General features: G+C 36.9%; 1 protein-coding gene across 1 annotated transcript; it reads right to left on the bottom strand.

Moving 5' to 3' along the window:
* Window positions 1–1,841: 1,841 nt before the first annotated feature.
* On the bottom strand, window positions 1,842–13,873 carry LOC135691232 (uncharacterized). Its single transcript, XM_065209041.2, has 6 exons — window positions 13,776–13,873; window positions 7,421–10,109; window positions 6,736–6,829; window positions 4,363–4,390; window positions 3,241–3,295; window positions 1,842–2,647 (listed from the first exon to the last, which is right to left on the bottom strand). The coding sequence occupies exons 2-6, from the start codon at window positions 10,022–10,024 to the stop codon at window positions 2,105–2,107; spliced, it is 3,324 nt and encodes a 1,107-aa protein (XP_065065113.2). The 5' UTR covers window positions 10,025–10,109; window positions 13,776–13,873; the 3' UTR covers window positions 1,842–2,104.
* Window positions 13,874–13,891: the final 18 nt, after the last annotated feature.

The following is a 13,891-nucleotide window of genomic DNA, read 5'->3' on the forward strand; positions in this document are numbered from 1 at the left end:
TTATGTTTTCAATATTTTGCTGACATTAGAATATAGCAACAACTGTTTGAGTCTCCTTTCACCTTTTCAGAAAAACAGATGCAAACGTTTAGGCCACCCTGCTCCACATACGTACCCATGTTTTTCAATTCTCTCTGCCATCGTCACCACGAGGACTCCTTTCTTGCGTCTACGTACGATTCACCTGCTTGCCCTTTTGGCTGTTTTCAAGTTGCTAATAGAGAGAATACGAAACCAAAGTGGCAACTGCAATTCCAAGGCAATTAAGCTTTTTATTTAAGAACATTAGTAGCAAAAGATTTTTTGATGCGAATTTGCACCACTTGGTTAATATTAGAGCATAGACTATGATTAGAGGAAGGGAAAGAAAAAATGCATTTTGAATGTAACGAAACACGAGTCAAAGGTGCTCTTACCCCGATTTGAGACTTTTTGTTTTCGTTTAATAATGATCTAATTCATTTATTAAGAATCAAAACAATCTTATTTCATTTTGACACAAAAATTTATCGAAAGTGTGATTAGATTTATCAAAAGCTTTTGTGACGGTGAAATGTGTTTTAAATGGAATAATTCAGACCATCGCTTTCAGTCATGAAACATCACAATACGTTTCAATTTAGCGTCGATGAATACATTGTACAGACGCCAGATACCTCTCTTTGGAAAGGTTCGTTTTACGCGAATATCAGGCTTATCAGATTATATAACTTACATATGCATTGAGAACGAATTTTCCTTTTTCGATGAGTTCTCATGATGATTCAAGAGCATAAAAAGCAGAAAGTACTCGAACAATTCCAATGACAATATTTATGAATGGCAAAAACCTGTCGGATTTTTGTGTTAAGTTTTTTTCAACCATAGTGCAGGGTGCGATTGGAGGCATATTCAATTGGCTTGATCTGATTTTGGAAATTTGCTTTTGAGCAGGATCGTCATTTTTGAGCCTTAATAACATTGATAAAAGGGGGAGGGGGTGCTTTCTGGTGTTGTTTGCTGACATAACTTCTGAATAGAGGATCCCTTCAGCATTTTCATATTGTAACTTGAGAACTGTAAATTGTAAAATGGCTATGTAGTTTATCTAGTTTAATCTGCTAAAATGCCGCCGTAATCATATATTGCAAAAATACATATTAACATTCACGATATATTTTCCTCTCTAGGGTTAGGAAGGGAAAATCATTCTGACATACCGCAGACGCGGACCGAACCGAAAAGGAAGTAGCGACGTTTTACACAACTTTAAGTTTTACAGTTTATGCCAACCAGTAGAAAACCGTCTTTAATAGTCTCTCTACCTTCTCATATCGTCAGAGCTATCTTTCTGCAACTAGTTACTGGAGTTTTTAGACTTAAAGCGATGAATAGCCCTTTAATAGTTGACACAACAGGCTATTTATTCGATATTTTGAGTAGGTTTTAAAAATATAAAGATTGTTGATCTTTGAAACCTTCTTTTCTAATAGGGCCTAGCTTCTATTGAATCTAACCCTTGAAGAAACAATTAAAGAATCAGTTCACCTCACTCTACACTCATAAATTTAGGCGACATTTCTATCCACTACACTGTTTTTAATATAAAGAAATGCTTGGTTGCTCCAATGTTCCATTTCAAATTAGAGGCAGATCCTTGTGGATATCCAATGCTTCCCGATGCCTAAGCTAAGATCGTCATTGGAATTTTTGACAGTTGAAGAATGCTGGTGCATTTGATCTCTATATTGCATTTTCAAGGCAAAAAAGTGATTACATTGATTTCTGGTTGTTTTCCGAAAGAGTTCTTTATTGATCACATGCTGTATCATTGAAGATGTGCAAGCAGAAAGGGTCAAATGAAAGTATCTACAAAGATATAAACATTTTAATGCTAGCGTTCACTACCTGTGCAGCAGTAAATTTACATAAATTAATAAACAATATGCAACATAATTTCCGCAGATACATGATCGCGTTCATTCTTTTGACAGCAATTTAGCGCAACAAACATGCTTAGGGATTTACATCAACTGCGAGAAAACATTACCGGGCATGAATTTCCTGCTGTAGAATATAAATTTCAGGGGGGCGGTTATCTTGAGCTAAATTTAGAGTAGATGCGTCAACTGGTTTTTGGATGGAAACGGGAGAAGATTGATAAGTCGAATGGTTGGCGCTTCTTACGTTTCATACCAGCCAAGTAAAGAAACGATGCTTTGACCAAGTCATTATTATGTGGCTTTTCCTTGTCTTTGTCAACTTTTTTTTGAGCAGCTGAGACACCCGTCTCACTCTGACCATGAGACGTCACTTGGTCATCCTTTCTCGAAGACACCTTGGAGGAGCTCGCCTCCACAGTAGGTAATGGTGAGGCTTCATGTGACGAGCCGTGACTTGCATTCGAGGCGCTTCTTTTAGCAAAGTTACGCTTTTTCACGATGAAGCCATCGCTTGGTCGAAACACAAAGCTCCGTCTTACCAAGTCGTGACTTACATCTGCAGGCGCCGATCCGTTTTCAGCATCAGCTTCCTTTGATTTTCCAGCCTGGACGTGTATTTCAGGACTGCCCACCAGATCTCCATCACTGAATGACACACTTTCACCATTTGCTTCACGGGAACAGTGGTGACCCCTTTGGGAATTTTTTTTTTCGATCGACGTATTCTAAAAAAGTGCAAATAAATGCAAACGAAAAAGAACTTAACAGCTGAAAATACCAGTAAAATGATCAAACGAGAGAAAAAATTGAAGTCAGTTAAAGAACGCGTTGCATTGAATTGCAATCCATGATGAAAAAATTTTACGGAGAGCTTAGGAGAATTTTCAAGATGAGGTACTGTAACAAAATCTGCTCAAAAATCACGCATGTGCTTAGCTAAGAAATGTTGCTACGATATTTTTGGTACAAATAACTTGGAAACAAGATTTGGCTTTTAAGCTGTTTAGAATCTGCCACAAAGAAAAAATACCAAATTTATATCGTTTTATCATTCAAACCCATCACAGTTGGCAGCGATAGGTCAAAACAAAGAGCCAATCAAAAGCACCATTCAACCTCTCACGCTATTGCCCCTGCTCTTCTCAGGCCGTATGACAGAAGTGATGGAAAACGACTGAATCATTAAATTGATTTACCGTTCTAGCGCCATTATCTGCAAAACGTAGCGTGGAAATGTTGGAACAGTTTGTTACATTGCAACTTTACAACAACTGATGGTCAACTGTTGGTTGAAGATGTAAGCTGAAGTTCTACAAACCTGAGCTGGGGTAGAGGATCTTGCCCGCACGTCCCCTCGAGATTGATCCAGTACACTTCATAGAGCAAAAAAAGAAGGAAATTTTTTATGGCAATCATTTTTTCTGTAAATTAAGGGCCTGTTTGTATAGAGAAAATCATCCCACCTTCCAGCCTGTGAGCTGAGATCCCACTCTTCTATAGAATACTTTGTGTTTTTTGTTTTGCGTTTATATGGAAAATAAGTCAGCCCGGTTAAGTGAGATACCACTGCATGAGAGGTGGTATCTCACTGAGGTTGGATGAAATTTTTCCATATATAAACGCTGGAAGGTGGGATGAAGCTGGAAGATGGGATGAAATTTTCATATAACGCGAGCAAAGTTCGTCCAAACAGGCTGGAAGGTGCGATGATTTTCTCCATTAACAGCTGGAAAGTGGGTAGAATCTGCATAATCGATGACTTAATCCCACCTGCCAGATAATGGGCTGAGAGATGGGATAAATTTGCTCATATGAACAGGCCCTAAGAAACTGATGAGATAGATATGAGCGCTTTCAGAAAGATGAAGCATCTGGCAAAGAAAGTGCTCATGACGAAGCCCTTGAGATAGTTCAAGGGTAGCAGCCAATCATGCGTTGTCAATTGACATACGACAGTTGTTTTGATGCACTTTACATCAAGTTATAAAATCAAGAATGTATAGGCCGTTTAGTGCCACGGTTTCTATTCCTGACGCTTTCCTTTTATCGACAAGGGTGACATAGCATTGCTTACAGCCCACAATGGGCTTTAATAATAAGGGCTAAAATAATAAGGGCTATAATAATAAGGGCTATAATAATAAGGGCTATAATAATAAGGGCTATAATAATGAGGGCTATAATAATGAGGGCTATAATAATAAGGGCTATAATAATAAGGGCTATAATAATAAGGGCTATAATAATAAGGGCTATAATAATAAGGGCTATAATAATAAGGGCTATAATAATAAGGGCTAAAATAATAAGGGCTATAATAATAAGGGCTATAATAATAAGGGCTATAATAATAAGGGCTATAATAATAAGGAATAACAAGCAGTAGATGATATTAAACAGCTAATAACATGCTATAAAAGTATAATTAAAAAATGTGTACCTGTGTTGGGAGCAATTGTTGTAGGCAGCTAAAAAGCAAAACATGATTTGTGAAGTGAAAAGTGGTTTTGGTTTAAAAATAAAGGAACACTTAAAAGGAACGAGCATATTCAATGGTAGAACAGGGGACCAAGACTGCTGCAAAGTTTACCAAAGCAGATGAAAGTGAAGGTATCTTGCCCTGCTCACAACATTTTTCAAGTAAATTACAAAGTGGGCGAAATAGAGCCGGATGAAGAAAATTAAAACAACGAAGATATCAATGTTGACTCTGATGAAAGTATGACAGAGGACGATATACTGATTGTGAAGGATGATGAGTATGTTTTGTGATTGCTTAATGAATTTAGTTGACACGATACGATACTGTTTCACTTTGCTAGCTTTAACAATACGATCCCCTAATATGCTAAATGTTTGTAAGTTAGACATTCCATTTTCAAATAGTGAAAAACTTTGCTGCGATTTTCCTTTATTTCAAAACATTACGGACGATGAAAATCTTGGACCATGAAAAAATTCAGGCGGGAAAAGTTTTGGACGCTCAAACTGCAAGAAAATATGAACGTTCGAAATTTTTGGCGTTGAATGTAGCGGACAGAATAAAAGAAGGAAATTATACCTTTCTTTCCTGAACACCTTGAATAATCGGAAGAGGATATATAACGATAGGAAATTTAAGGCAAGCTGCCAATAAACAAGCCGATGGATAAGGAAAATGTCTGCCTAACACAAAATGAGTGATCAGCGTTTGAATATGAATTTGACAGAGAAAGTTATTTGCGCATTTTGCTGGACCCCTTTAGAGATCACAGGTGCAAGAGAATAATAGATTTCAGCGTATATTAGATGTTAACAGCTGCCATCAGAGCGCTCCTTGCTTTGCATTCGTCAAATTGATCTGGTGTAGCTTTCTTCTTGATTCTCGACCAAACTCCAATAACAATCTATTGCTCCAGTTCAAAATGAAGATTTGCCGTGTGCAAAAATTATCAAACATCTCCTCTAACTCTTTCCTCGTCTGACGGAATCTATTTACTTCATCTCTCCGATTACTTACTTCATCTCTCCGATTTCGGGCAGAAGAAGCCTACCCGGATAGGATAATCCCATTAATCTCGTGTCATGCATGTCAAAGAGTTTTTGGACTATATTTTCAAATCATAGAAAGCATAGAGTCAGGCAACGCTCTCCGGCTAATATGACAACAAGAAAAATAGGTCGCCTTTCCGAATAAGCTGTCTGCTCGATTTGGTTGTGGTTGGAAATTGGCACTAAGTTTTTGTCTGGTAGTATTTAGCTAAAAATTCCGCAAACGGAGACCTGCTTGATACAAAAAGTGCTAGTTTACGTCTAGCATCACGAATCCAAAAGGCAGTCATGCAGGATCGAAATCAAAGCTCACGCCGACGTCAGTCTCTGAGTCGAGTTCTGCAATTGGTACCATCTTTGATTTTCGAACAGGCAACATGATTGATCTAAATACGCAGAGCGAAAAGTGAAAGAAACACATGTTCATTCATCAAGTGACCATAACAAAACAGTTAACAAAAGAGTTCAGACAATAATGAGAAATACAGTCAAAGGAAAACGCCTTGTGCCTTGGACAATCATATCTGGTACACCAATACAATTTATAGCATTGTTTTAAAAATTAGTCTCAACTTTACTGAACCAATCCGATTCTGAAGTCAAACCTTCAGTACAAGGAAGCATCAAGTATTTTCTCAAATGATGCCGGAAATTGAATTGGTGTACACACTTTATATGTTGAGCCTAACGTTATATTTAAACTATTCTCGAGTGACACAAGGAGAAAATTCACCTGAAGATAAAAAAAGAAGTCCTCAGAACTTTGTTGAAGTATTATTTCATTACAAAAACAAAACAGGAACAAAACAGAACAGAACAGAAAAATACAAAACCTAATCTAAAAAACCATTAGAGCAGAAGACCTGATCTAAAAAACCATTAAAGAAAAAATTAATCTAAAAGGACAATTTCAACTCTGTCGTTCATCGATCCCGATGTAGTCCTCAAAATTATCTGCATTTGACTTTCTCTTTGCCAAGAGATTTATCAAAACATTCAATTCTAATTATTGACCACCCACTCTCGTGACCTTGTCAAAGGTAGAGCCTTACACTACTTTGGGCTTTAACATTCTAATAGAGACTAAGCTCTTACACAAAGAGTGATTTTTCAATGCCAATATATATTACAGACAGGAAATGCAAGAAAAACGGAAAAGCTTTCCTAAATGAAATGGGTAGAGTGGCGTAAGATCAAATAGCAAACCTGTTTGCACATTTTGTTGCACCACGTAAGGATCACAGGTGTAAATCTATATTAGATATTAAGAGCGGTCACTTACTCGTCTGATCAGGACATCCGCTACTCCCAAAAGATACTGTCGAAATTCTATTTTGAAGTTCTATTTTCGCTTCAACTTCGCAAGGTCCAACGACCTGCAAAACATGAAGTAAAAAATAGAATACTGAAGTATGTTGCCTGACACTCTCCAAAGTATAAACGCCAGATAATAACTAAAGTTCAATTGTGCAGACAGAAGGAGTACGTTTTCTCCCTTTGATTCTTCGACTGGTTGAGTGATAGGCGGCTGTGATTGGTTAAAAACAAGGAACCAATCAAAGTTGCCATTCTTAGCCTCGCGTTACTCTCTGGACATGAATTTCTGGATACTTTTAGATATTATCGACCGTTAATACTCTGAGAAATGTCGGACATGAAGTACTCTGGGTTGCTATGTTTACGCTCTCCATGCTGTCTTCAAATAGTGAGTAAATCTTTTTGGAATATTCGTTTCCAGCTAGTTATTTCAGGTCGCGGCCATTTTACAAAAATATCAATTTTTGCATACAGAAGCCATGCATTCTAAAATTTTCTTCTAGCACGGCTCGCATTTTTTATCAGAAATTTAAATCAATTAACAAAAAGCTGCTATTTTCTAAAGCTGACGTGGTAGTCCCTAATTTTAGAACAATATATAGTTAAACAAGTGTTCGAAAAAATGATGAAAAAGAATTCTAGAAAGTCACCTTAGAACTGCTTTGTGATTGTGCAATACAATGACTACCATGGCCATCACCCTCTATTAGGTCTCTATTCTCGACATCCTCCAGCTCCAAAGACCTATCTAATTCAGTCTTAGCATCGGTATATTTATTCGAGTCCTTCTGTTCTAGGAGACCATTCGAAGTGTTATTCGATTCCATTTCATTTGCAATCTGGCGTTCAGATTCGCTTTCTTGCCCATAAAAAGTTAACTGAAGTTCTCTTCTTACACTTTCGACCATCTCTTTCATGAACACATTCAAGGAAAGAAATGATTCTTGAGAGTGGCTACCTTGGTCTACAGATTTAACCTGGGTGGAAAGGCCTGTAGTGCTTTCTTCTGCGATTCTTTCTTCTGCAATCCTTTCGTCTTCAATCCATTCTTCTGCAATCCTTTCGCCTTCAATCCTTTCTTCTGCAATCCTTTTGTCTTCAATCCATTCTTCTGCAATCCTTTCGTCTTCAATCCATTCTTCTGCAATCCTTTCGCCTTCAATCCTTTCTTCTGCAATCCTTTCGTCTTCAATCCTTTCTTCTGCAATCCTTTCACCTGCAGTCCTTTCGTCTTCAATCTTTTCATCTGTAATCCTTTCGCCTGCTTTCCTGTCGCAAAGGCATTCTGAAGCTTTATTCCTGGCCTTTCTCCTTCTTAACATCCTATGAAAAAAGCTTGGGCGCCGCCGAGTCGTTTTCTTTTTTTCGATTTTTGGGCGAATCTCACGCGCAAGACTTTCTCCTTCATAAACGTCAATGACAACAAATTCTTCAAGCGGCAAAGATGTTAGTGAGTTATCGGTATCAAGCGTGACTCCTGCAGTTTCTTCTTTTCTGCGCTTTGCCACAACATCAGAACTCTCATCTTCCGTCCGTTTTGCTTTAAAAGTCACACCTTCTCTGTCTTCATTTTCAACACTCTCGTTGTTACTGCATTCTACCTCGAAATGTACTTCTTTATTGCACTGTACCTCAGCATTCCTATCATTTCTGCTCTCTGCCTCAAAACTCGCGCTATTTCTGCACTCATTCTCTACACTCTCGTTTTTTCTGCATTCTACCTCAAAATGTACCTCTTTACTGCACTCTATCTCAGCATTTCTATCATTTCTGCTCTCTGCCTCAAAACTCGCGCTATTTCTGCACTCATTCTCTACACTCTCGTTTTTTCTGCATTCTACCTCAAAATGTACCTCTTTACTGCACTCTATCTCATCATTCTTATCATTTCTGCTCTCTGCCTCAAAACTCGCGCTATTTCTGCACTCATCCTCTACACTCTCGTTTTTTCTGCATTCTACCTCAAAATGTACCTCTTTACTGCACTCTATCTCAGCATTCCTATCGTTTCTGCTCTCTGCCTCAAAACTCGCGCTATTTCTGCACTCATTCTCTACACTCTCGTTGTTACTGCATTCTACCTCAAAATGTACCTCTTTAATGCACTCTATCTCAGCATTCCTATCATTTCTGCTCTCTGCCTCAAAAATCGCGCTATTTCTGCACTCATTCTCTACACTCTCGTTGTTACTGCATTCTACCTCAAAATGTACCTCTTTACTGCACTCTATCTCAGCATTCCTATCGTTTCTGCTCTCTGCCTCAAAACTCGCGCTATTTCTGCACTCATTCTCTACACTCTCGTTGTTACTGCATTCTACCTCAGAATTTTCATCTTTACTGTTCTCTGCCTCAAAACATTTGTCTTTCCCACACTCAGTCACTGCACATTCTTTCTTTCTGCATTCTTCCCTTAATCTGGCCTCTTTTCTACACTCAGTCTCTGTCTCATCTTTTCTATATTCTGTATGAAAACTCGATTCATTTCTACACTCCGTATCGACGCTCTCATCTTTTCTGTAGTCCGATTCAGCCGTAACACCTTCTTCTTCCCTGTGCACTGTCTCAAGTGCATTTGCTGCTTCGGAGTCAGCGGTTTGCACTTCACCTTTGTCGCTTAACTGCGACAATTGGTCATCAAAATTTTGTTGAAATTCTTTCCGATTAACTTGCGAATAACCACTGCTCTCTCTTAGTTCTAGTACACTCGGGACGTCTACAGAGTCTATTTTTGTAGAAGCATTGCCTTTAGTGGATCTGTCATGCTCAAAAGTGTTTTCATTCGCAGAAACACTTTGTAGATTTTCCAAACGGTGACACGGAAGTTCCTCGGTTGTCAACGGACCTCCAGTATCCACATCCATATCTATGGCATCACGAGACATCATTTGGGAGCCTGGCCCGCCGATTTCAACATTAACTTCACACTCAATCAGAGGCAGTTCATTGTCACAATTCTTAAGCACTTTTTCATCTCCTTCAACTCCACAAGAAATGGATGCGACCACAACATCATTTTGTTCTGATTTGCGTATCGAATCATCATAGTGTGACGTAGAATCCGGCTCTCTTTCAAGCACAGCCCGTTCGTCTTCTGTGATACCCGATTTATTGCTCTCTACGATGCTAGCCTGAACATCTTCGCCAGCTGAATCTTCAGGAAATTTCTTATGATTTGACCCTTTCAACAGCTTATTGATAGATTGTGCACTAGAATCAAAGCCTTGTGAAGCTTCAATGTGATCAAATTCCATCTTAAACTCTTAAGATAGTACTGCTATAGCTCTTTATTTGGTATGAGAAAAAGCTTCACTATCGCAGAAGTGTAGCTGCCAGACACTGAAAAAGAGCCAAAGATCCCATCAAATCACAACTCATAACAATGAAGGGAAAATTTTGCCTAATAGGGTCATCGTGTAAGATGCGGTAAACCGACAAGCGACCAAATTAGGGTTTTAATTGAAAGCAGTTACATCAATGGAGGTACTTACAATTCGGTGTCATGCCGAAATGGTTATATGCAAGTTATTTGTCAAGTATGTACACAGTTGAAAAAGCAGCTAAAGAAAAAAATCGCATATTCGAAGTAGTATACTACGACCTTTTGAGTTATTTCAACAATTCTAAAGAATACGCCGGTACTGAAACACCCAGATCGTGCAGTCAAACAGTTTGGAGAGTAGAGAAAGCAGTCCAATGCGCATGCTCGTTGGTGACATGGGGGGGGGATGGTTAAGTCAAATGAAGATTGAGTAAGCCAATGAAATTTAACTCCGTTCACGAGTTTTTTTAACTGGTTAAAACGAGCGGACAATAGTCACTAAACAACCAAAACTTTCAAAGAAGTAATGTGCAGATTGGAGCTTTACAACGCAGTCATTTTGAATAGATTAATATCAACTCGAGTTTTTGACTTCTTGAAATTTCAGCACAAATCTTATATTGCTTTGTAGAGACGAATCAAAGACTTCATAGCAAAAAAGAGCTGAAGGTTACATAAAAAATATCTGCAAAGGAACATATGTTTGTCTTGTTACATGTCACGCATAGAGCAGCAGTTACCACAAATAGCAAAAACAGCTACAATCTGAGAAAAGGTTTTCTAGATGTTTTGAATAAAATGTACAAGGTTTATAACCTAAAATATGTAAGAACAAAAAACAAACTATGAATCAACATATCTTAAAGCATACAAGACAATAAAGATTTACTTGATTTTTGTTGTCAAGATATTCTTCCTTAAAGCTGTTGTCACATTGTTTATAGTAGAAAAATAAATATAAAATAAAAATGCAAATATTTGCATTTCTAGTTTGGTTCTTTACCTTGTAATTGACTAAAAAATGTTGATTCAGGCAAAAAGCAGCTTTGTAAACAAATAATTAATTATATTTTCATTTAGTTGTATACAGGTGTAAAAACATCAGTCAGTGAACACTGATTCAAACAACCTCTACATACATGCCTGGAAAAATTAAAACCCTAAACTTAACAAAAGAAAACTTTTGCAGATGTCTTGCAGCTACATACATTACACAAAAATAAGATTCTATTAGAAATTTCAGAAACATCAATTTGAAAAAAGATTTCTGTAATTCTAACATTATAAATCATCTTATAATAAAAATAACAATAATAATAATAAATCTTCAATCTATTTGAAAATATTGTCCTGAGAAGCATGAGAGGTAAGGAAACAGTAACAAATTATCTAAATTTGACTGGTAAATAAATAGAAAACAGCAACATTGAATAAAAACAGCAAAGAGCTGTTCTAACAAAGCTGAAAGATGTCAACTTTGTCTCAAAGAAAAATTCCCATTGTCAATTTCAACAGGAATTCTGAAAAATCTGAATGAATGAAAGCTGACATAAAATTTAATTCCAGTTGAATAAATACCAGTTATTAAATATATAGTTACTTCAGAGTTAGCATCTGAAAGAAATTGAAATTCCTTAAACCACCAGGAACATAACACCAAATATTTGAAATTAATAATAAACAAACTTCTCAAGAAGACTTTAAGCCAAGTTTACATCAGGACACGTGTTAAAATCTAAAATCCAGAATAAAGATCTGTCTTATAGAGAATAACACCTTCAAAGTGTAATTTAACAGATACCTGATGAGTGCATCCACAGATAATTTTATCCCAGTTGACAGTAATGGGTAGTTGAGAAGAAGGAGGCTCAGCTGGAACCCATTAAAAATTGTGCATCCAGGGAAGAAATGAAATGTTCAGATTTATCTTATTATTTGTAACACCCTTATTTTGCAATTATTTGTAACAGTGCTAGGTCAAAACCTTGACCTGCCTTTTCAATAAGTTGTCTCTAAACCTTTCAAGAGAGGCTGACTCAGCCTAGATTCCAGGTAGAAGCTGTTTGTAAATTCTTGCCATAAAAATTATCATTAATAGTATACACAGGCCTTAACTAGTGGTAACAAATAGGACTGTCCATCAAGATGGGAGCATGGTTAGAGCTGTTGACACCCAAGAGCTCTGTTAACTGGGACAAAAAGATTGTTGATGACTGCTGAGCAAGAAATTCAGAATTGCAACTTTGAATCATCTCTACCATTTGGTTTATTTTCAAAGAATCGATTTGATTACTTGTTTCCATTTAATTTTGGCATCCTACTCCAATTCAACTAATTTGTTGTTGTTTTTGTTTGTTAGTTTCACTTTATTTTGCTGACTGGTTTTCATTAGTTTTACTTTATTGTTGCCTTGTAATTCCTTGATGGTTGAAATGTCTTATGTTTCTATTCCTATATCTAGAAAGTCTTATGTCTCTAATCTCTTAAGCATGGTTGATAAAAACTAGATTAAAGAATTTTGTAATTAAGAAAAATGCCTTCTGCTCTTATGTGTCATTCTTGGGTAAAAAATCACTTAACTTCATTCTCCAAAGTTTTTTTACGGAAAAAAATCTTTATCTGGTTTTGAGGCAAGTTACAATATAATTTCTAGAGATTTTTAAGATACATTGATCAAGCTATAGTCGACTTGGCTTAAAGTTAATCCACTAAATGTCACACTACTGGCTACAGTCAGCTATTAAATTTGGCACTGTTTACAGTCACAGCTTTTCAAGCAACATTTTGTGTGACTATAACCTACCAGATTCTAATGTATTTTGCATGCCTCTGACCACAGCCATTACAATCAGCCCACTAGCAGTAGTGAAAATGATCCTTCCTTGAATAGCTAATAAATTTTATAATGAATGCACATAGAATGCAAAATGCAGTTTTTGAATTGTAACATATGCAGTGCCTAATCTAAGCATGTTTTCCTTACATATAGTCCAGACTGGCAACTTTGCTTCTTGTGCAGATAAGTCTACTTCGCAAATTTGAGACTGGGTGCCTGAAATCATACATTATTTGCTTTTTTAAAGTTAATAATGGTACATATCATTATCTAGGGATTTTGTCAATGTTCAAAAGCAAGCAGAGGTTTTCAGTATAGTCTGTTGGAATTTGAAAGTGGTCAGAGAAAAGCAAAATAAATGGGAAATAAGAAGAAATTATACTGTAGCTCTTTAAAGCCACAATAATCAAAGCCAAATAATTGACAGCTACGTATTGCTTATTTTCCCTAGAAAATACAATTCTCAAGTAGGTTCCCCTCCCCTATCTCTTCTCCCTTCTACTTCTTCGCAATTAATACTTGAAGCTGCCCATGTAAAACGTGATTTGTTGATTTCCCAGAAACAAATTAGGTTTAAAGCTTGACATTTGTTCAGTGTCTTGTTTCCTTGCTTAATTTAGCTATTTTTGGATCAAGTTAGTTTTATTTAAGAATATCTTACGAAGTCGTGGTGTCATTCTAAGCCAATCTAAAGGGCATGGCATGGCCACAAAAAATTTTCCTTGATCAAAATAGAATTTTATTGTTCTTGGAAATTACCCTTTGATTGGGCACTGTACTAGAATTTACCAAAATTTCAATTAGTATCATCTGTGAATATTTATCATAGGAAGGAAGGTCAGTTTACCTTTAATTATTCGCTTTTTGAGATGTAATTCTTAACCATCGTATTGTAAAAGTTCACTTGGCGCCAAAGGTCTCCTTTCTATTCCCGAAACGAGGCAGCTTAAAAATAGCGCCCAT

The sequence above is a fragment of the Rhopilema esculentum genome, chromosome 4 (genome assembly GCF_057945365.1).
Source record: "Rhopilema esculentum isolate cy_ngs chromosome 4, ASM5794536v1, whole genome shotgun sequence".
NCBI lineage: Eukaryota > Metazoa > Cnidaria > Scyphozoa > Rhizostomeae > Rhizostomatidae > Rhopilema > Rhopilema esculentum.

Coding starts and splice junctions, on each gene's coding strand:
- LOC135691232 (XM_065209041.2), bottom strand. CDS start 10,024: ATGGAATTTGATCACATTGAAGCTTCACAAGGCTTTGATTCTAGTGCA. Junction 6,830..7,420: donor AATCACAAAGCAGTTCTAAG/GTGACTTTCTAG, acceptor CATGTTTTGCAG/GTCGTTGGACCTTGCGAAGT. Junction 3,296..4,362: donor AACAATTGCTCCCAACACAG/GTACACATTTTT, acceptor TGCTCTATGAAG/TGTACTGGATCAATCTCGAG.